We start from the raw sequence: 24,396 nt of genomic DNA, 5'->3' as shown, positions 1-24,396 counted from the left end.
GTTACAGTTTTTATTGACATTCCTCCCGTGCAATCCTCCATAGGAGCTGAACATTCCTCCTCATTGCCTATGGTGAATGCTTTCGTAAGTTCGCTATCACAAAAAATCCGAAACGTTATGTGCTAGCCCCCACCTTTTGTACGCTGGGGTTGATCTCCCCTCGGTTACACGCTAAAGCTTTATCTCTATAGGGAGAATGAAAAAGAGACACAGTTTGGGGAAAAAAACTTGGTTTATTGCGGAATTTGAGCCGCTTAGAGTTACTTTGAAAATAAACTATCCCGTTCTATTTTTAATAATAGTGACCTACAAAGAACATCACTAATTCAAAAGCAACTTCAGCTTGTTCAGACTGAGGAACGTTTTCTTAAATCACGTTGTAGCTCCAACATAGTGAATTGAGGGAGATGGTTAGGAAACTTGGCAAAGTTCTTTGTTGTATGTTTTTGTTGGCTATTTTGGGGTTGACCCTGCACAAAACCTGGCAAAATACAAAAGTTGGTTACGTGTGCTCATGCAACTAATCAATAGAAGCACTGCGATTATGTAATTCATGCATAGTCAATGAGCATAAAACAAAAGACCTGCAGGGTCAAGGGCCTTCCAACGTAAATCTTAACCTGTTTGTCTGCTTCTTTGATGTTTACCGGCCTTCCTAACCATTTTCCTATATTAACTATGCTCCAATCGGTTTAGACTTCATCTAAATGCCGCGTTTTCCTCCACAAAATCTCTAACTCTGGGAATGTCATTATTTCTCTTTAGACATTGTCCTGAGGTGAGTTGTAGAGAAGGGACGCAGTAATTAGTTTTTATGTTTACAACTTGTAAAACTGATGATACAACGAAACGTTAATATAACACCGACAAAATAAAGGTCGAGTTATAATGTAGCTGTGCTACAACAACGGGCATGTGCAGATTCGATTGGCTTCGGTGAGAGAGTTTAAAGTCAGTACAAACCTATCTCAAATGTCATAAAAAGGTTACACACTCTAAACGCGTTTTAAGTCCTAGTTTTAACTACAAACAAAACTTCTGAGAGGAAAAATAAGGCAATTTTGATTGTATTGCTCCTAATTCCGATGCAAGTTCCTCCTAGTTCCTTGCAAAAGACCATATTCGTACTCTCGGTATAGGACTGGAACTAGCCTGCAACTAATGCCTGATTTCAAACCGAAAAGGACTAGGTACGAGTCTGTAAATTATGGGATTAGCAACTATTGATCCACATAGTCATAAAGTGCAGATCAAGCTTTACAAAATCCCCGGGTTTAGTGTAAATAGACCCAACAGTAAGCAAGATACGGCCATTTAAAAATGTCAAAATTTACAAAGAAATGTATGGCCATCCGGACGCTGTGTCGGAGTGTGTCCGGATGACCAAACATTTCTTTGTTAATTTTGACGTTTTTAAATGGCTGTATCTCAGTCAAAACTAGCCTGATTAACACCAAACTTGGGGATTTTGTGAATCTCGGTGTGCTCTTTCCGACTATGTGGATCAATAGTTGCTTATCCCATAATTTACAGACTCTTACCTAGTCCTTTTCGCTTTGAAATCAGGCAATGAGCATGAGTCTCTATTGCAAGCTAGTTCCAGTCTAATACCAAGAACACGATTTGTATCCAGTCCAAATCTTAACCGTCGATAATCATTGCTCTTGTAAAATTCTCATACCTAAGTTATTTTCTAACGTTTCCTTCAGTTCGGATGTTACAAAAACGACTATATAGTGATTTTATCATTTAGGCAGCCGTTACAGTGCCTAATAAAGTTTACAACTTTAACTATAATTAAGAGGTACACTGACGTTAAAAATGCGACCTTAATTTAAACATCATTTGCAATAATATTCTTTTAGATAAATAATTCACTCTATTGAATATTATTCTTTAAATAAAACCCACAAACAATTCAAAACTCAACGACGGGGCAGTATCCATTATTCTTTGAACTTGGGTACCTATGCAAACTGTGTAATGTTGGTCACGTGGTATCCAGTCGGATTGTGCGCAGTTTGTTTTGATGTGCCAGGATGCAGGCCGCTTCATTTGAACCCCCGCAGTACTGCGACGACGAGAACACAGTCAGCAGTTTGCCGTTCTGTTGAACCTGGTAAGTAATAACAGTGAAAGCAAGAGCGAAACTTTGTAGAAGTACATCTCCGAATCTTTTCTCTAGATTTGCAAATGCAGAGCACTTTCGCCAAAAATTCCAGCTTGAATTCCTAGAAATTTCCAGTGGCGAATGGAGCAATATTTTCTGGAATTTCCGGAAAAGAGGACAACCTGACCAGACATAACCAAATTTTTGAACATTTCTTACCTCAGGGTCGACCAGGTTTTTTGGATATACAGTGCACAGGGGGATTTTCAATAGAGTATACGGTATTTTGACGCCAGAATTGGGCCTTTTATGGACATAAAGTATATCACGCTTTTCCAAATTTTGGTATTCCGCATGAATCTGAGGGGTAATTTGGGGTATAATGGGTTTTCCTTTTCAGGTATATTGGTATACCACTATCCCCACGGCCGACAATTTGATTTCCTCCCGGGATTTCCAAAGGTTCGCGTTCGAAGTTTCCGGAAACTTTCCAAGGAAATGTCTGTACCATTTGCTGCCGTTTCGAAAGTACCGGAATGTTTGGTTGAATAGCGTCCAAAGCGTCCAAAGTTCTAAAGAAGTCGAAGCCTAGTTATAGGAAAAAGGGAGAAGGGGCTTAAGATAAATCCAAAGGACAGCACTGCGCATCCTTATTGCAGAAGCTGTACAAATTTTCTCCCGTTATTAGTACACGAACGCGTGCACACACAACATTGCGGGATTTCTTGTAATCTAAGCTTGACAGGGAAATAATTGGTTGTTTTTTCTTAAGCCTATTTTTAAATCCAGAAAAAGCTGTCGAGAATGCGATTTCTCAAATCCGTCCACAGATTTTCTCTGGCTGTTAAGATTGACAATGAAGAAGTCGTGCCTTCAATTGACGCCTGCACTATTAGAAATTGGCTGAAATGGTCACCAGTCTATTCTCTTCCCATTACTTTATCAGAGTCATTAGTGTCATACCTTAAGCAATAAGAACACGTGATTCTTCTGTTTAGGTAAAGAAATTACTTCTATGTACTAACCTGAAAACCAGCTTGCTGTACTTCATGCGCCCTGATTACGTGGGTGAGTTGATTCCTTTTCAAGAAGGCGTCCAAGGCGTCCGCGCTAGAAAACAAAACAACAAAGAACTGGGTATAAGCTATGGACTGATTTGGGGCCAACGCAAGATTGCAGGCAACACGTGTTCGGTGTTTCATGTAAAGCAAATCATTTGGCGCATGAAACAATGCCCTGGGGAATGCCAAAAGAGTTATGAAATAGCCGATAACGAAACAACATCTATCCACGTGACCAGGCTCCTCAATTCCAGGTGTCTTTCACCGGGGAGGAGAAGGGAGAATGGAGTAAAACTGGAAAGAAAAGATGAGAGTTCCTGGGAGGATTTCTATGGACATAAAGTCAGGGTTACAGGTAGGGAATTTCTTTTAGCTGTTTCCCATCCTGCTATGCAAGGGGTTACAACCATTTCTCATAAATACTGCAGAACTCTCCATTTCAAAATAAAAGTCCGTGTAGTTTATAGTCGTACCCCTTACCATTTCCTTATCCCAGCCCCTGCCAGTGGAACGTCGAGGAAACAGCAGAACAGCATAATGACAAACAACACTCAACTTACAAAGCTACAGAACACGTTCTCATCAAGGTTTTACGCTAAATTATATAAAGCTGAGCTTCTGTGGGTATCTATGTTCATATGAATCTGAAGACCCGAATGCTTTGATTATGACCACATCAACACATCAATTCAGATTGCTTCATATTTAAATAACAATATCAAATAAAATGGCAGATAAAGATCATAGAACGCTTGTGCTGATATTTGGCAGAGTATAATTAACAATCATTCCACGAGCGCGCGTTGGAAATGAAATGATAGATATCCAACGAGGCGCGTAGCGCCCAGTGTGCTATAATCATCTCTATCCAGCAAGTGTGAGTGGAATAATTGTTTTATCAAAAACGCCTCCAAAATATAGAAAACTAAACTGAAATAGAAATAAAAACGCCCCCCTTCCCAAAAAACAAAAAAAATACGGGCACACTTAGCATGTTTTACCATATTTGTAGAACATGGTATAATGGCTCATATACCATGATGGCTAAGCCAATAAAAACTCTTGAATTACACAATCGAATGATTCAATTTTTAATAACTGTATATAAACTTTTTTTTTTTCCAAAAGCTAACTAAAAGCTTCACGATTTCACCAGAATGACAGCTTTCATTTCTTGGCATCCTTCACTACATCAAATTTGAAGATCTGTAATCCACTTCCGTAAACCACCTTATTATATCGCTGAGCCGGTCCTGGGTGAGAGGACAACTCTGATTGGTTCCCTGAGCAGTCCGAATTTTGTAAGACAAACCACTAAGATGGACCACTCGCGAACTGATTTCGGCAAATTGCGTTTTTAATTCATCACACAAAATAAACCATTTTTTCCTAAGTATAAATTATTTTACCTTCATGGTTGGAGGACAATTTCAGTTTAATGCTGACAAAAGCGACGTGAGAAACGTAAATAAATGCTTATCTTTCGCGCGCGGGCGCTTACCGAGAAAGGATCGCGGGTACGCATCAGTTTATCGGCATATTAAATAGAGCCATTATAATTATAATTAAACACTTTATTCTTCTAAAAACAGAAACCGCCTACTAGTAGAACGATTATCATAACCGATCTTTTAACAGTACGTAGCAAATTTGTTACGATATGTGAGCTCAATAGTCGTGTTTCTCAGTCTTATGGCTGTTCACAAGGATTACTCGAGCAGTAAAAGTACAAGTTTTGACGGCTTTCTTGTCAGCCTCTTAACTCTGTTTGAATGACCGCCACAAAAACACGCAAAAACCGTAAACCGCGAGCTAAATTTATGGTTTCCCGCAAACGCTCGATAATTTCTTCAACGCACATCGCCATATTTGGGGAGCAGGGATGGCGCAGTGGTGAGAGCACTCGCCTCCCACCAATGTGGCCCGGGTTCGATTCCCGGACCCGACGCCATAAGTGGGTTGAGTTTGTGTTGGTTCTCTTCTCTGCTTCGAGGGTTTTTCTCCGGGTTCTCCGGTTTTCCCCCTCAGCAAAAACCAACATACAGCTGATTCCAGCTGGCTGTAAGCCGTGCTCCAAGGTCACACATGGACCGTATAGCGGCTGCCAGAGGCGCCAATGTATGCTTTCGGTTCGACCTTGTTGAGTTGCGTCGTTGCTGTACTTTGCGACGGCGATTAGCCGCGACAATTATTATTATTATTATATAAATGTGAATGTACCCGCAAAACGGCACTCAAACCGCCAGAGTACAATAGACCCTCTTGTGATGCTGTACCTGATCCCCAAAACACTTGTTCTACTTGGCTCTGTAAAATCTTTTCATCCCAGCTCATTTGTGTACTTGGTGCATGGTATTTGACAATATAATCCAGAAATTAAGAGAGAGGATTTTCGATAAACAGTTGGAACGTAGTCTTAAAGTTCCTTAAATTCACTTAATTACGATCTCGAAAATGTCATTTAACAATGTCACCACGCGTCACACCCACCTGAACAAATGAGCGGTACTTCTTCTCTGGTTGAAAACAAACCCCTCGTTTCTCTTCAGTTCCTTCACAACTTCAGGATTAACGTCCTCTGACCTACAACACAAGAATTTCAGATCAACCTCAGTCTTAAATCTCTATTTCTTAACTCGGCTGTGAAAACAACCGCTCATTCTACTCGCCCGGTGTTCATGACGCTGCGGAGCCTTTTAGTCCCTCCACTCTTGTAAGAGGAGTCTAAGTTTTGAGTCCAAAAAATACATACTAATAATAAATCCCTTTCAGATTCGTATAGCCTTAGATTCGCTAAATAAAGCACACAATCTAAGACACTACAGTATGGAATTTTTCCGCTCGTCTCTCAGACGACAGTCCTGTCCTGGTGTGCTGGTACACAAGCGCCGATACAAAAAAACAAACAATACTCTACAGCTAACCAATGACGACCAACGGCTCGTCAACAAAGAAAACAAAATGTTTATTCTCTTGTGAACCCATGCACTTTCGAGGACAAAGACGAAACTTCCCTTTCAGAGAGGAAGGAAGTGAAGCGCTCGGAAAGAGATGTCTGTTTCCTTGAACCACTGCAGTTTCTAGAGAGTACAATTTTCAGCACAATTCTCAGAAATTCGGGAAAGCACATAATGACGACCTAGGAATTGGAGTAGATTCACACCAACAAAACCTGAAAAGAAATTTTCTAGCTTTGAGAAACTCATTTAAAGTATTGAACTTCCGTTTCAGCAAAGTGACTGTATTCAAGATACCGAGGCGTGTGACGTTGTTTGCTAATTGTGACATTTGTTATTTACAGCTCACCAGGATCAAAACGGAAATAAAGAGAAAAGGAAAGAATAACAGTTGAGGTGCAATGACATCACAATGAAAACTGCCTGTCGATTGTAAAATAACTGACAGCAAGTGAAAGACTTGAGGCTGGTTAATGATATGGAACGCCATCAAGATGCTACGTTATTGCCGCCTAATTTGAATAAAAGGGTGTTATATAATTTTGAACAATAGATACGATTCAATCAAGAGATATTTTCGCTTCCCTTCCCTTAAGTTACTTAACAACAAGTCAATGTTTTTTTTGGTAGAACAAACATTTCTTTTTCCGTGACAATGCAAACGCCTCAACTGAAGCCTGTGAGTCAAGATGAAAGAACGTTCCCGCGAATATTTACACAGATAGCGGTCGAGCTTGTACAAGGTCAACAAAGCGAACTAACAACAGCGGTGACACGTAATATAGCTAATTTGAAAGTTAATTTTTGCATAGTTGTAGAGGAGGAATAAATGGGTGTAGTGGAGCAGAGACGGAACGGGATTTTTCAGTTCTGCTTGACACCAAGTGAAGACCAGAAAGTCCCGGAGCATTATAGCGTTTGAGATGTACCCTTGAATGTTTCTTTCTCCGCTCGAAGAATTTCAAGAGAATCTGTCGTCTGAGTAACAAAATTTGGAGGGAAGAATGCAGACAAGCGGTTGAATCGACTACTATACTGACAACAACACACCAAGTGATCGCCGGATAAAGAGGTGTTTGAACAAATGGGACCACATTCAGGAGAACAAATTTAATAACCTCGCCTTCTTTGTGTAGGTGAAAACTCAGTCACTAGGCAGTCCACATGAGTTGTGCAAACTTTTTAAAACTTGTCTTTCGCTCGCGAAAGGGCGATCTAACAGACGAAGACACATATTTCAACCGGTGTTTGACTGTCCTGGATGTCATTTTGCTGGGAATGGGTTCCATGTTAGGACCTGGTTTGTACGTAGCCACAGGACAAATCGCTCGAGATACAGCAGGGCCAGCCATTGTGATTTCTCTCATGATAGCAGCAGTCCCAGCTATTTTGTCTTCGCTGTGTTACGCCGAGTTCTCCGCTCGAGTCTCAAAGACTGGATCATCGTATTTGTATACATACCTCGCTCTGGGTGAGATATGGGCTTTTATAATTGGATGGAACCTTATTTTGGAAAACGTTCTCGCTAGCGCACTGCTGGGAAATGAATTTAGCAAGTTTGTGAATTCTGTTAGCGGCGATCGAATCTCAGATTTCATGACGGAAAATGTGGCTAATTGGACCGTGAAAGGGTTTCGACGGTTTCCAGATTTCATAGCTTTTGGTATCGTTATTTTCTTCGCTCTTATGGCTGCCACAGGGCCACGAAAACCAGCCTTGTTCATGCGATTTGCGACTCTGATCAATCTGCTGGTGGTGTTGTTTATTGTAGTGTCTGGATTCTACTTCATGGACACAACTAATTGGGAGACACTTGAAAAATTCGCGCCGTTCGGATTCGATGGCATCATGCAAGGCGCATCTCTTTCTTATTTTGCGTTTCTCGGTTTCGACATCATTAACTCCGCCAGTGAAGAAACGAAGAATCCTCTAAGAGCCGTCCCATTCGCTAATGCTGTGAGCACGTACATTGGTGTGTTCATATACCTGATTACTGCAGCGATATTGACACTGATTATTCCGTACAACCAGCTCAGTTTCTACAGTCCGCTACCTGACGCATTCAGTTATACGGGTTTCAAAGTTGGCAAATACTTTGTTGCCATCGGTGGATTCTTTGGAATGTCAACCGCTATACTCACCTTCACCTACGCCGGCACCCGTTTAATTTACGCCATGGCAAATGATGGACTTTTATTTCAAAGTTTAGCTAAGATCAGTAACAGAACTCAGATCCCTTTAAGAGCTGCGTTAATTTTCGGCATCAGCGCGGCAGGAATTGTTTTATTCCTAGATCTCAATGACCTGGTTGAGATGCTGTCTATAGGAACACTTATGGCCTACACTGCAGTATCGCTAGCTGTTTTACTTGAGCGCTACAGACCTTCTTCGTCGAAATTTCAGGACGATGTCGAAGAGGACGATACGACAGATGACGAAACTGCCACTTGCTGTGTAAAGCTAAGTAGTGGGATAAAGAAACGATTCTCTAAATCATTAACAAGCCAAAGAACTAAAAACGACTTGCGCCCCAAGCTAGGGGAGACACCAAACCAGGAAACACATCGCATGGCGGGGCTTGCGTCAGCCTGCCTTCTCTTTTCCGTTTACGGTTTTTGTATGACCGTATCTCCTGGCAGTGGCTTGCCTCACATCGCACAACAGAATCCTGTCGTCATATTTGTCTCTTGTCTAATGGCGCTTATTGGTGTCCTTTCATTGGTGTTACTGTTCCTGCTGCCGACCAGGCAGATGAGAGTTATACACGCAGTACCATGCACTCCGTTTGTTCCACTGACCAGTATCTTTACAAATATCTATCTGCTAACTAATTTGTCTCGGTGGACCTGGGCCCGGTTTGCTGCCTGGATGTTTATTGGTATGTGTTTTGTTTTCTCTTGCTGTAGTGACTTTGTGTTAAACCACCAAGTTGACCCAAATCTCCGCCTAGCTTTATAGAGATAGACAGTTTGCATGTTTAACACTTCTGCTAAGTCTAAAGAACATGACTCAAACTTTAGCAAAGCCAAACTAAAAACAAGGAATTGAGCTACTTTTTCCCCATGCTCTACCAAAATCTACAAGTCGATAAGATCTTGAAATCCGAGACAAAGGTTATAAATAACTTAAATCTTGACTAGCTCGACTATCTCTCGCTCTTTTCTCGTGGAGAACACAAACCCGATTCACTGGAGAAATTGCGCGGGTGATGATTGGACAAAAACGTGTTAGCTGTGAACAGAAAGCATGCTTGTAGTGACACAGCACACTGAGTAGGGGTGGGGACTGGGGACTCAAACTAGTTACCAGTTCATTCCTACGTGTCCATAGTTCAAATGTGAATCTAGTGTGTGACCACTGAAATGAAAGAATAGATATTAACCCTCAGGTTTGAGTGCAAAACCCTGATGCGTGGCTACTCAAATGAAAACTACCTTGCAAAGATTTGGGATGTTTTATTAATATTTTAACCTTGCAACTCTTGAATGTGCACAACGCAATCTAATGAATATGTTGTGTGCTTGAAGGTATGGCTATTTACTTCATGTACGGCATCCATCATAGTAAACAAGCCTTAAATGGAGATGGTGACTTTCTACAGCGACTCACTCAGCCAAAGCGTACCGGGACACCAAGCAGTGACGAAGGACCTCTGTCACCGACCAGCGACAGCGAGAACGATGATGAAGGATTCCAGTCTAACTTATTGACGAGCGAGGATGATGCTCATTAAAGAGCACAGGGATTGAATGATTCTTTTTCTTGCTCTGAACAGTTACATCACGTGACATACTATACACTTTTCACTCGATATTGTTTGTGTATATATATATATACCCAATCTGTCAATCATACCGGGTTACCTAGCAACCTTATTAAATAAGGACATAACTAGTTGCTTCAGTTTTGTTTAGTGTGAACAATGAATAATTTTTAAAGAGAAAATGAAAGGGAGCTTATTTATCCTGGAAAAAAAATCAAATTCGAAATATTATTTCTTGAAGGTGCTTTAACCAGTGTTCGATATTTATTTTTATTCAAGTAATGATTTGAAAGCAGCTACAAAGCGGCTGTTTATTAAATTACTTGTTGCAAAATGGCTAAGTCATTTAAAAATTGCCTAAAACGCGACAAAAGGGTGCATGAAAGATGCGAGCGGATAACACGAGTCCCACCATGCTGAGGTCAGACTATGAAAGTTCCCTCATCATTCCTCCTGCGCTTTTCGAGTAAAACAAGATGCAAACACTCGAGTAAGAGAATGGCCGCGCGAAAGCTGGAGGTAGAGCCACCTCCTCAGTTTTGGCGAAATTCTCCACGAGTGACAAGACGTGAACAACTTTAAAATGGAATTCTTAACAGGTGACATTGGCAACACCACTGCTGCCAATTTCCCACATCAAAAAGCCACAGGAAAGTAGAGATAAGAAACACCTTCAAATTCAACACTGTACTGCCCCTGTCATGGTCTGTTTACGCCACAGAGGGAAACGTTTGTTTCCCGGGGTATCACAAGGATATGCACGCCGCCATTACTCATGTTCATGAGACAGTAGCGGCGGATTCAAGGGAACGCCTTCTACTAAATATTTTTAAGGCTCACACAAATCATGAGAAAATAATACTTTTTGAATCAATTTTCAAAATTACCAAATGTCGTTTAAGCTAGATAGCAAGATTTTTGAGTCAATTAAGTATTTTTTAAAATTTCATTTTTCAGTATAGGTAAGTACCGTAAAGGATCGCCCCACATAAGCTCCCAGGCCAAGCTACTTTGCTTCTCCGGATCGAATAGAACACTGGGAATGTTGTCGATAGAAGAGACAAGCCCACCGCCTTGACTGGGCAGCGGAATACCCCCATGAACACAAAAGATCTGCAAATATAAACAACGGCAGAATTTGTAAAATTTTCCAATTACCTTGAATGACTAATTAACGATAGTGGAGTAATGAGTTTACAATGAGCAAAGTCAAATATAGCAAGTGGTCACAGTTGGCAATTAAACTAAAATACTGGAAGATAACACCATAAAAATAGCTCTCTCTCTCTCCCTCCCCCTCCCCTGAGAGTGCTAACACACGTGATTTTATTCTGGGATAGCCATGTACAAATGACAGCAAATTGTTCGTACGTCATACCATTTTGGTTCGATATTGTTTCTTGTCTTTTGTGTCTTTCATTTTACGTAATCTGTGTCTAGTGCACGAAGTAGAAGCCAGCAGACATATATTTTTTACAATCTGTAACGGACGAGCCCTGTCTTAAAAGCCCCGGGAACATTTCGGGCCCGCAAAGCCATTTTTCATTAATCTCTATCTAAAAACAGCGAGTTGTACTCGCCTGATACTTCTTGTATGAAGAGAACTTCTGTTCATATTAAGAATATGTGAACTGAGAAAACAGCTCTGTAATCATAAGGTTTGAGATTTTGCTATGGCTTTCCGGGTGCGAACACTTTTCGGGACCTTCGAGAAACGGGCCCAGGTCAATTACATGCAGATAAATGTGATATTCCTAATTTTGCGCACGCAATCGAAGTTGTCGCGAGTTTTCTGAGCACTTTTTACGTACATCATGTAACCAAAATCGGTGGATTCAAGGCTTGATTAATCTAGAGAGAATCAACACTACATTCAGTTATGCATCAAGCGGATGAAAGTTTTACCTTATTGTCTACAATGGCAGCCAGTGGTAGAACATCAAAAATGGCGTTCACTGCTTCCCACACCTCCTCGCCCAGTTCAGCGCCAAACTTTTGTATACATTCACTGACAAGCAGAACCCGAAAAAAAAACCGGAGGTTAGTCAAAGTTAACTTCTTCCGTGTGAAGTCAGGGTCTCATTCTATATGATTAATCTTATTACAAGACTAATACGTCGTGTTAATGTTACTACATCATAACATCTTCTCAAAAACTTCTCTCCAATGTCAATATCGAAGGCATTTATAGTAAAAACCCGCATATAAGAAGCTACATTTTTCCAAGTTATCCTCAAAAGGTTAAAACAGTTTCTTGTTTTCTTTACAACAAATGTTTCTATTGCTAGAAGAATATTGGTACCGTCTATGGTTTATAGAAAAATATGCGTATAATTATATCTAAATGACTGTAATCTAAACATATACAAACCATATCTATTTGATTTACGAATAAATTCTATAAAGTACGAACCTATTTGAAATTTTACGCTACAAGAGTTTCTTTTGTTAAAGTGTATAAGTGGAAATCTGAGCCTAACAGGTTCTCAAAAATTACGCCCTTATAAGCGGGTTTCTACAGTAACTGGCTTATCAGTAACTGGCTTATCTATTCTCCCCAGTCTTCATATTACAAGGATAAAGCTTAGAAGAAATAACCACAGCAAATTGCTTGTCACCTTATTCTGCCCCACCCTTCTTTATATTAACAGGTCCAAAGACAGTCTCTAGATACAAAGTTCCACGTCTTCTGCCCGGCTTTAAATTACCTGTGAAAGGTAAACATTTTCTGGATGTCTCTGGTCTCGTGGTTACCGCGAATCAGGAAAAACTTTGATGGAGCGAGAACTTTCTGGGCGAACAAGTATGCAACAACCTGCAGGGAACGACTACATCATATCACCATGAAATTACAAACAAGTTGAAGTTTAATCTTCTAGGTTATACATACTGGTGATTAAACAGATTAGGAAGATTGGGATAGAATGGCCCAGGATGGACAATGTTCTTTATTCAAACGGAAAGCCAGCCAGCCAGCCAGCCAGACAGACAGACAGACAAAAAGGCAGGCAGACAGAACGGCAAACAAACAGACAGAAAAAAAGGCAGGCAGACAGAACGGCAAACAGACAGACAGACAAAAAGGCAGGCAAGAAGACAGAAAGGCAGACAGACAGACAGAAAGACGGACAAACAGACAGACAGGATGGACGTTCATCAACATTCAGATTCCAAAGCAACCTTTTCTTCGTCACAGAAAGAGCATTGTTACCTACTATATCCACAGCTACTTTGACAATGTTAAGACGAATTTCATGATCAATAATAGGACAGACGCATGAAAAACCGACGTCAATTTGTTAAATATTCTATTTTACTTATACCCCATTGCTTGTATTAATTCAACCGAACTTGTAAACGAATTCACAACTGAAGATGATCGTTGAACGATCGAAACATGTCTTGTTTTAAACTTAAAGTTGTTGTCCATTTTTTAAAAATTCTATCAGTTATATTTATTTTCCGTGAGCTGGTAAAATAACATCCCCCTACGCTGTGATTAGCTACCCAAGCGGGCAGGATGGAACTATCTTGCCCAGTCTCTGCCCTCTTGGGATTACAGGCTGTATCCCTCGAGACAATGGTCTTCTATATGCTCGGCGTGAGGTCTGCCAGAGGAGTTGGCTGAGTAGGGGCATGGGTCTAGAAAAAACTACACCACGAGCAAATTAGGAGCCGGGCTGGCCCCACGCTGCCGGGTAAACTTACCTCTAGTCCATTCTCCCCTCGATCAACGTAGTCTCCAAGGAACATGAAACTAGCAGGCGTCAGAACTGGGCCCATACGCCACAAAACCTTCTCAAAACAGACCAAGTCATGGAAATTACCGTGAAGATCACCTGAGAAAACAAACTGAGAGATTAGAACCTTGATGCCAAATAAGAGCAAAACCACGATCAAATCTTTATTTGCCTAACACGGCTTTTCTGCCGCGGGTTGCGTGTTTTCCCGCGCTTGGTGCCCGTTATAACTAACTTCAAGTTCCGGTTAGTTTATTACATGAAATTACAAGTATTTCCACTAAAGTGACTCGGCACATTAGAAGGCTTGAGCTAACCAGGACCGGCCACGAGAACGTTACCAAACAAAACGTTTAATGAGCTAATGAGTAGCGAGGGATAACTCTTCATATTTTGTTTGGAAATAGGACCCTGTCATTACATATTCAGCCCAACAGTTTTTCGGGGTCATTTACACTGGCCTTCATTTACTCAATGAATCATGAATACCGTTCTTCGAGGTTTTGACTTAAGTATCGTTGTGTCGTGATAACTTTTGACGCAATTTTGTTTCGGATTAAGTTACAGTTAAATCTTGCCAAAAAAAAAAGACACAGAGGGCAAAATTAAGAGATGCAGTGACTGGGGACTTCGCAAAAAATCTTTTCTTAAACGTATTTGGAAGTTCACCCGGGCAGTTTAATTAAACGCATTGATCAGCACAAACAAATCTAAACCAACTTATATCCTTTCAACTGAAAGTCAAATTACAAGAGATGCGACTGACCTACGATGTATGTGGGTGACTTGACTCTTATTAGTCGAGGCTCCTTCTGAATAATCTCCAGTAGGGTCCGACATATGCACACCAGACAGTTCCCTAGGGACGCCATTTCCACGAACCCCCAGCTGAAGCTCTCCTTGGGCCCCCCTGATTTACCACTGTTGGGGGTCACTTTTATCGCCCGCTCGAAGTACCTCAGGGCTGACAGCATTTGGTTGGCATCTGATTGCTTGAGAATTAAATAGTATAAAACATCTTTATTAAAACATTGAACTATACAAGTTAGATATAATGGTGCAGTAATTACGCCAAATGCAACCCTAGACAGAGGAAATTTCTCACGTGATTTGCAATTTTACAAATTGTGGTGATTACAAAAAGTATCGCAAGTTTAAGAAGTTAATCAGCGCAAATGCACGCTGTTTATCAGTTAGGTGTATGGTCTACTACAATCCTAGGCCTTGATGACCTTGATGAAGCCTATTTATTTTGGATGTTTACCCTGGAATACTCCAAAGCGGAGAGGAGAACTTAAAATGTCTTCATTATTAACAGCTGTTCAGCTTGTGAGCCGGAAACAAGAATAATCCGGCTTTTTCATGGAAGAGAAAAAATAAAAACACACGGAAATTAATTTTAGCCCCTATGAGTGGGATTGGGGGAACTGAAAAAATGTCAAAATTAAGTCAGAAAAATAACTACACCGTAAACTAACCATTTTTTAAAAGTTCCCTATTTACGAATTTTTCTCAGATACAAGATACGGACTGATTCTTTTATCGACGAAATACTTGCGGCACTTAGATGCTGTTTACTACAGGACAACGTTCGAACAAATGTTAAAATAGACTTCCTTGAGTTTCTTTACATACGGGGTTAAATAAAGGGGCTTAGAATTCATATAAACCGGGTTTAAAATTGATAAAAACGCGAAACACATTAAACAAAAGGCTACGAAGCAAATTCTGAGAACGTAAAGTCAATAATGGTCACGATTGAAACAGAACTTGACTTCTGATATGTGACAAAAATAAAGTGTAGTCCCATCTGTAGTCCCATCGTGGGAGGCGCGGTGGCCTCAAGCCCGGGAAACTTTTCGGACCCGCAAAACCATTTTTCAGGATGATCTGTACCTAAAAACCGAGTGGTGTGTACGACTGAACCTCCTTGAATGAAGAGAACCTCTGTTTAAGATTTTGCTACGGGTTTTCGGGTGCGAAAACGTTTCGGGACCTTCGAGAAACGGGCCCCTAGCCGGGGACATTGCGTTGTGTTCTCGGGCAAGACACTTAAACTCTCACAGTGCCTCTCTCCACCCAGGTGTATAAATGGGTACCGGCGAAATTAATTCTGGGGGGTAACCCTGGGATGGACTGACATCCCATCCAGGAGGGAGTAGAAATACTCCTAGTCGCTTCATGCTACGGAAACCGGGATACGTCCCGGACTGATAGGCCACTTGGCTCGTACCCCGCACTTGGCTCATATACAGACTTTACCTTACCCCATTTGTATGAAAAAGGCGTACTGTAATGCTCGATTTCACCGTCATTTTCAAGGTTTTAAGTCGTAAAACATAAGACGATAGGCCACAATCATCAAATCTGGCAGGTCTTTACCATTCAAGTGAAGTCACACACACACACCTTGTTAAAACAGTTGATTGACGGAAGCCTTTCTATCTTGAGTTTACTAGTCACCAGTTCACTCTGAGCACTTCCTGTTACCATGTTGCTGTTATTCATATCCCACAATACACTGACGTCACTCAGCATTCCACTTCGACGTACTTTAACCGTGTGAGTAGCAAGCTCGTACTTTTCTGTAAAGGCTCTGAAAGTGCATGAATGAACATACTAGAACTGTTAATATCACATATTACCTTCCACAACACCTCCTTCCTTCATCTTTCTCTTTCCCCGAGGGAAAGAGTATTAGTATTTTAGTATTAGTATTGTAATTAGATTTTCAACGTAGTTTTAGTTTTTAACGTATAGTTATAAAGTTTTAATCTGTGTACATAAATTTGTATTTTTAACCTGATGTTATTTATACAGGGCCCCTATGGATACAAGCCTTTGAGCTGAACGGGCTACCCTGTTTAAATAAAGTTTTACTTTACTTTAAAGGGGCAATGAGATCCAAAAGAGGTTTTCTCTCCGTTTATTTTCTCTTCTACTTTTCCTTTCCTTTCGATCGCCATTTCTGTTTATAGAATTGTGTGACAGTCACTACAGTTTCAGACCAGTCAAAAAGCTTTCCAACGGGGTGGAAAACCGACCTGACGTAAATTGGTAAATTTTTAGCATTCTCTGGTGGACAAATTATTTAATTAAGCTCTAAGTTTATCTCCTCCTTCGTAATATTAAAACATAACTCGCGGCTTCAAATTAAAAACGCTAAATCAAAACGGCAATGCTGCTTCGAACAAGACAGATGAAAGTCCATAAAAAACTGCTGTTTTCACAAAGCTGAACAACAAAACAGAATTACAGAAAAGTCACTTATTATGTGCAAAAGTTTTACTTACTCAATTGGAAAGCCGTTTCCTTGAAAGTCCATAGTATCATTTATTTCGTTACTCCGTCTCTTTTTAACTGGGGACTTGGATCTGCAATACACACATACGTCAAAAACATCAGAAAATTGTGGTTATTGCAGTTATCAGCGGTTTGATGAACAAACAACCCTTTCGCTTCTTACCTATGCCTCTTTAAACAAAGGAGTATTTGATCACAGACTCAACTGCAGTAACAGCTAAAGAAGTTATACTTCCCACATGTATCATACAGTTTGAATTCCGCACGCGCACTTAAATGCTCTGTTTGGTTTACTTCGACGTTTCTTAGAGAAAACGATTTTGTCAGAGCCACAACCAGCCTCTATAGCTCACACCTGTTACCATTAGTTTAACACTTCCGCTTGCAATGTTTATTTACCTGGAAATTCACGTGACTGTATAATCATAGAGCATGCGCACTTATCTACCTGGTAATCAGTGCCCCTTTGTCCTCAGTTAGACTTTGATACATTTCATCTTGAGCAAGTTTGATGATTGACACAGGCAGACGGAACAGCACAGATGTTCCACGGAACTTCAGGCTTCCCACTGTTTCTAAAAACTCTACCAAAGGGAGTTTGTCTGTGTAGCCGGATCCAAAAAGTCTGACAATTAGAACAAAAAAAAAAACCCAAATTAATCAACAAAACCTATCCTAGCTTTCAAGGTTTTCAACATCCATTATCTGTAATCGTTGGGAGGAATGTGGGTGCAAAAAATGACTGGAAATTGAACCATTTGCAATGAGTAAAGACTGTGTACAAGTCAAACATGTAGGTACAAAAGATAGAACTAAGATATATTTAGCAACCCTTTCTCCAGTGGGGGACTTAAAAGAAGTAGAAGTTATCAAAAGAACCCAACATTCACCCACTTGACTGACTTTGATGTTTGTGCAAAATATTTACTATTTATCACTTCCATATCACACGAAATTTCACACTAAATTGCCATGACATACCACTATCGTATTAAACTCATTTGATGTGGTTTAAAATCTCATTATTACTGTAAATAGTTTCTGAAAAACCTCTGAGAGGATGAATATATTAGCGGTGGAGCTCCGGCGGCTCAAAGGGCCGCCAAGCGGAGCCCCATAATCATATCGGAAAGAAAAGGAAACCCATGAATTGATTTTCTCATGGTTATCATGGATAGCGGTATTGCTCGTGGGCGCGTATGCACGACGGTGACGACGGAGTCGCATAACATGGCAGCCATACTCCAAATAATAGTTTGACAGAGACATACCGTGTACTTCTTTGATATTAGACATCCATGTTATTATCAATTGACACCTGTCAAAACAAGATATCCGCTAACCAGTATCACATAACCACATCGTGGGCTCAAGTTTACATCTCATCACCACCGAGTGCTGGTTTTCGATTGGATCAGGGGCTTATGTCAGGTTAACTTGTTGAAAACAGGGCAGGATTGTTCGGAAGCCGGTTAACGCTAACCCAGGATTAAAAGTTAACCAAATTATAACTTTTTCCTCTATACAAATGTTTTTGGCTGCTTTCTTTTGTGTATATGGTAATCATTAAAACTCAAAAAAGAAGGACAAACAATATACAGAGAACCTCACCACAAAGTTACAAAACTCAAATCAAAATTCTCCCTTTTCCTGGGTTAGCTTGATCGGGCTCTGAACAACCTGGCCCAGGAGCTAGGCTTTTAGGCTGGCCTAAATCTATGTATTAAAGTTTAAAGTTTAAATTCACATACTTGGCCTTGTTCCTTGCTTCCTGTAGAATGTCTGAGTCTTTTACACTCCCTCCTTTCAAATGCTGAATATCTTTTATCATTAATCTGTACAGTGAAAGAAAACAATAACATTACTGGGAGTCAGAAACAGTTATAACCCACTTCATTCATCTTAAAATGAATAATATCTTGACTTTCACCTGCTGGACTTAATCTTTGTTGCCTTTTTGACATCTTTTCTTGAACACTGTTTGTTGTTGCTTCTGCTGAGCACCATATAATTTGAATTTTGTTTAAAACAAAGCGATCATTCTCTCTTCCAGATGAACATGGGCAAAACCAAAACCAATCACAAATTGCCTATTTTTCCCACAGTTTGCACCAGTTCTATGATTCTTCTTCAAGTTCCAATTTTTTCACTGTGTTACTTCTGTGACCGGCCAGATGTGATTATGAACAGGTTTAGTTTTACTACGGTTATACTACTAGCACTGCTCAGCAACTACAACTCACTTGAATTCTTCAAAGGAAAGAAAAGCTTCTTGTTCAGCAGAATAGAACCTGAAAATATATCTGCATCGCAGTTCCCCAGATGGCCCCCCATGAGGCGTAGAAGGATCCATGGCTGCAACTCCAAAGAGGACTTCTTGATATGTCAGTTGATTACAATGGTTAAAGTCAAATGCTCTGAAGATAAACATACATGTATCAAAGCATAGGATCAATACAATAACACCATTATAACACCTGTATAACCTTGCACAAGCTCATTAGCATGGATCTCAAGGTAGATTCTAGCAGTGTCAAATGGTACCTATAGAAAATCTTGGGTCTTGTTAACTTTTGAAATGATCAATAGTAATAATCTTGGAATATTTTGTGATGAGTTGCAAGTCTTTTTTTATGGGTTTCTTTCTATCTCAGAGTCTAATTTCATTTGAGTCACAGTCTCCAATTTTCAAACAATGGTTACAGTATCTTGGCGAGTCTCAGCTTTAACAATCTGTTGCCCCTAAATTCTCTAACTACAGTACATTAACTGATCAGTACCCTTAAATCATTATAATGTACTCAACATATTAATCACATGCATGGATGCCAAGTGCCCAAAAGAAGAAATTTATTATGAGTGGTGGCCTTATGGTCAGTGCGCTCTTCTCCAAATCTAGCGGTCAGGGTTTGAGCCCTGGCCGGGGACATTGCATTGTGTTCTTGGGCAAGATACTTTACTCTCACAGTGCCTCTCTGCACCCAGGTGTATATTAAATTGGTAGCGACGAATTTAATGCTGGGGGGTAACCCTGCGATGGACTAGCATCCCATCCAGGGGGGAGTAGAAATACTCCTAGTCGCTTCATGCAACAGAAACTGTTATAGGCTCTGGCCTGATGAGCCACTTAGCTCATATGCATGCAGACTTTACCTTAACTTCCAACTTTTAGATGACATCATGTGAATAAGTAATCACTTTGTTAGCCCATTGTACAAAATGCCAACGTACAGTTCAGTCTTACCTAAACAAGTCTTTGTATCCTTCTGTCATCCCAAGTTCTTCCATAAGCAAGGAAAACCCCTCAAGTTTAACAACATTTTCTCTGTTACAATACTTCTCAAATTTCCTTTTAAGAAATTCTTTTTCTGTGAAACAAGAACAAACTATTGAGAACAAAGTACTGCACAAGCACTTAAAAGTTAGACATCTTTTAAGAACATGTCTCAGTTGAAAAGCATTCCATTTAAGTTGTACTACTCTCAAAATCAGTGAAGTTATTACACTTTCAACTTTAGTCACGGTTGGATTTGCAGCTACTTGGTGTTTGGCAGTCTTGTCACTTTTAGCTGGTCAAATTCTGCTACAGTTACTGCTAAGTATTTCAGGTTCACTTCAAAGGAATCATCATCAATTAGCCGTGTGGTAACTCTTGTACCTCTATAGTCCACTGAGCTATACCGGTTGAAGCCTTGTACCACTGGCAGCATCACCCGTGTGACAAATATTTAAAGTAGGGACCAGAGGAAGGGTGATCGCTACTTCTTGATGCCAGCTATTCACTGCGCAAAGAGTTGCCTAGCTGCCAGTAGCAGCAAACTTCCTGGTGCAAGGGCTTACCTTTAGTACATGGTTACATACTATTTTAATTATTATAAATAACTGTACCTAGTTTTCCAAAATGAGCTGACTCCACTAATTTTTCCATAGCAGAACCAAAACTGTCCCTATGAGGTCTGTGAGAAGTTTTACTGTCATTTAAAATTATGCCTCCTAAATTCTGTTCCCTTGTTACTCTGCCATGCTCCAGAGAGACATTTTCGCCCATAGATACTTTGCACAGTTTTGGATGATACTGCAATCCAGAAGGACATGTGCTGTTTGAAACTTTTGCATTGTTTGTAACAGTTTTTTCATAACATCTGTTGACTGTTGATTCCTCTTTTGCACCTGAAAGGTTAATGAACTCCTCTGAAACTTCCAAAACTACCAATTCTGCAAAAAAGGAAAAATTACACCAGATCAAAATTGGACAAAAGGTCTTCTCAATCCCTGTTTTGCACGCGTTAAAACCCCTTCCACTGCACGGCATTATAACTTATTATCTGTATTTCTCAGCAAGCTAATTTAAGCCCCCGGGAAAAAGTTTATACAATGGCTTCATTTTCTGAATTATATCAATGTGCAGTTCCAGTAAATATCCATACTCCCCCCTCAGAAAGGATTGGAATTTCCTGGGGGTGGGGGGTTCTGTAACAACAACAACAACAACAACTTTATTTGTACTCTTGCCTAAACTTTAAGTGTGACAAAAAATAAGTTTAAAATAAAAATGAGTACTTGACTGCCCGAAATAGCCTTGATGGGCTAACAAGACTGGGCACCCATCCTTAATGATTAAAGCAGTTACTTATTTGGGTCAGATTAGAAGAGAAAATAAGAAAAGACACATGTAGCACCACACAAAGCACACACACACATGCAAAAAAATTACACATACATTAATTAGTGAAAAATGGTCAGGTAATATAGTGTATTGACAAGAAGAAAAAATGTACGAAGCTTAATACAAATTTTCAGAGGGGTCAGGGGGTCTTAGAAAAAATCCCTTTCGTGGGGGAGGTATGGATATTTTCTGGAACTACACAATCACCTTCTCCACTAAACACTAGCAATGTTGCAATAGGAGGCATATGTTTTCACAGAACACAACACTACAACTGGGAGGGAAAAGGGGATAGTCTACATGCAGGCATCCTGTTTCTTGTCCTCTGCATGACAGAAGAGACATCTACACTGATAGGCCAAGGCTAAGGGGGTGATGAGTGTATGTTTTCAAATTTCAAAAGGGAAAACCATTACATTATAGGTAATTAAAGATTATTGTGTAACCTTGAATGCAACCTCCAGTAATATTTATTACAAATAAAAAGCACAAGCCTTACAAATAAAAATAAAAATTATTTCTACCTTGACTCACAGCCTTTTTCACCCAGTTACAGACATCACCTTTCATAGCATCACTACAAGCTTCACAATTGGAGAACCACTTAAAGGTTGATCCACAGGCACTTACTAGCTGATTGTTTGAGTTGCTAAGTTTACAAACAGAATGATCTTCTGATTCTTTATCTGTTTCTGAAAAGAGGTTCTGACAATTAGAGCAAGACACGTAAAGCATTAATATCATGATTCTGCCTGTGTCATTGATGCAATGCTTGATGCCAGCTACACCATGAAGATTGACCTGAACATCTCCACCCTGAAAAAGCAAAGTTGAAACACAATCAGCCTCAGGTTCTCATCCATGATTAACAGTTGATTGCTAAATTTATGTATCTTATTAACCACATATGAAGGCTATACCAAGAGAATATCAGCCATCGAGGTCTTTGTAATATTAATACAGATTAAACACAGTGACATACTGCACATACAGAAAAGTCAGATGGTTGATATTCTTCCAATAGAGTCCAAAGCAAGCTTAATTGGTTAATAAAAGATCCATTACACAACCAGTATGCTGCAAATAATATTCTGCTCATGAATGTGTAATTGCAACTAAGCTCTTGTGTGAAAAAATGTCAGACCGCATCCCTGGGCTGTCAGAGAGTAATTTTAAAATGAAATAAAACTTGTTCATCAAATGATAGTTATCACAAAATATCATGATTTGTCAGTATCTTGAAGATCAATAATTACTATTTGGCAAATAATAATTTGATCTGCTCACCAAAGACAAATCACTATATTTTGCTGAATCTCTTCCACTAATAATATTGCTACATATTGTGAAAACTAGGAATCTATTTACTGACCACTGCTGTTACCAGGAGATTATATAGCCATTAAAAGACAAAAAAGCCAGCCATTGAGGAGAGATACATCCGGGGGGGGGGGGGGGGGGGGCGTAATCTCTCATATGAGCTATATAGGTATGTGCGGCCCAAAAGGGTATGGTTTTTCAGCCGTTTTGGTCATAAATAGGGTATTGATTTTGGCCATTTTGGTCATAAATAGGGTATAGTTTCTACATTCTAGTCTAATGAACTGGGTATATTTTTCAGAAGCTACTTTTTGATCATGATTAGTAAGACCATGAACAAAAGCCCTTCACAAATTACATTTATGGCAATTTAACATTGGTCTGAACTAGAGAACTAATAATTATTTTAAGGTATGTCTAAAACAGAGCATTGATTTGAGTATTGATTGGTCAGGTCATAAATAGAATATAAAATTTTTGGTCAGGTCATAAATAGGGTAGGGAAAATTGCAAATTTTGGTCATAAATAGGGTAAGAGTTTTGGGAAGGGGGTTGCACACTCCCACCCAATTTTTCCGGGAGTACCCACCCCAGGGATACATAGTACTAGTTAGGTACTGAAATTAAAATCTATGTTTGTCAGTTTCTGTAAGTTTTGTGGGAAATCAGGTCCTGATGAGGGAAATCAGGTGCTATTCAAGCAGATGTCCATGTCTTAGAATAATGTAGAAACAAAAGGTTGCTCGTACTGCCAGAACAGTGGATACTGGTATGTCCTGAAGCTCCCCTGGAACATATTTATTTTATTTTATTTATTTATTTCATTTATTGGCTTTGGTTTAACTAGCCAATCAGAACTGAGGAAGAATTGAAAGTGGTCAGCTATATCTTCTTCATATAATTTGACTAAATGGATTTCAGACAAGAATGGTGTGATGCATGCAGGGCAAATTATTTTAAATAGAAACATCTGTATAAATATAAACAGATGTTAATGATTATGAATGACATGAATAATACATTTTCGTTACTTTCAATTTTAATAATATTTACAAAAATACTCGAAATATCATATTTAGCTGTTGTGGTGGTGATACATGATTTGAGGGGCATGTAAGGTTAAAGAAAGACACAATGAATAAACAACAACAAACAAAACAATGTACAAGCAACTAAAACATTAATACTGAAAGAAGCTTTACGTACCAGATGACTTGAAGACCATCTGTGAATCCCTTCCCGAAAACTTTCATTTTCTTTTAGAATAAACCGCGGTAATTCCCACTGACTATCATTGCTGCATTTCCAGAGAAGTACACTGTTATCATCTTTCCTCTTTAAGATGATTTCGGCCCTAAAACAGTTCACTAATTGGCTGTTATCTTGTTTTTTCCTGTCTTTTATTGCATCGCAGCTAGAAGCCATGTTTACATCGTGGCGCGCGTTCCAAACGGTTAAAGGACTGGAGCGGGTTTA

At 39.8% G+C, this 24,396-nt stretch overlaps 2 protein-coding genes across 2 annotated transcripts; one reads left to right on the top strand and one right to left on the bottom strand.

Annotated features, from left to right (window-relative positions):
• Nucleotides 1-213: 213 nt before the first annotated feature.
• Nucleotides 214-24,394, bottom strand: LOC110040923 (uncharacterized). Its single transcript, XM_020746184.2, has 17 exons — nucleotides 24,127-24,394; nucleotides 22,125-22,416; nucleotides 20,823-21,149; nucleotides 20,179-20,302; nucleotides 19,178-19,351; nucleotides 18,686-18,769; nucleotides 17,383-17,559; nucleotides 16,925-17,005; nucleotides 16,041-16,227; nucleotides 14,398-14,623; nucleotides 13,600-13,730; nucleotides 12,600-12,706; nucleotides 11,797-11,899; nucleotides 10,862-11,004; nucleotides 5,662-5,754; nucleotides 3,136-3,220; nucleotides 214-2,116 (listed from the first exon to the last, which is right to left on the bottom strand). Exons 1-17 carry the CDS (start codon nucleotides 24,343-24,345, stop codon nucleotides 1,991-1,993), a joined length of 2,679 nt encoding a protein of 892 aa, XP_020601843.2. The 5' UTR covers nucleotides 24,346-24,394; the 3' UTR covers nucleotides 214-1,990.
• LOC110040924 (high affinity cationic amino acid transporter 1-like) lies at nucleotides 6,921-10,225 on the top strand. The gene is made up of 2 exons (XM_020746185.2): nucleotides 6,921-9,006; nucleotides 9,656-10,225. The coding sequence occupies exons 1-2, from the start codon at nucleotides 7,293-7,295 to the stop codon at nucleotides 9,859-9,861; spliced, it is 1,920 nt and encodes a 639-aa protein (XP_020601844.2). The 5' UTR covers nucleotides 6,921-7,292; the 3' UTR covers nucleotides 9,862-10,225.
• Nucleotides 24,395-24,396: the final 2 nt, after the last annotated feature.

This window comes from Orbicella faveolata, unplaced genomic scaffold, assembly GCF_042242905.1.
Source record: "Orbicella faveolata isolate gen_17 unplaced genomic scaffold, um_ofav_v1 contig_47, whole genome shotgun sequence".
Taxonomy (NCBI): domain Eukaryota; kingdom Metazoa; phylum Cnidaria; class Anthozoa; order Scleractinia; family Merulinidae; genus Orbicella; species Orbicella faveolata.
The sequence above is the reverse complement of the archived record's forward strand: the minus strand, read 5'-3'. Positions and strand labels throughout refer to the sequence as shown.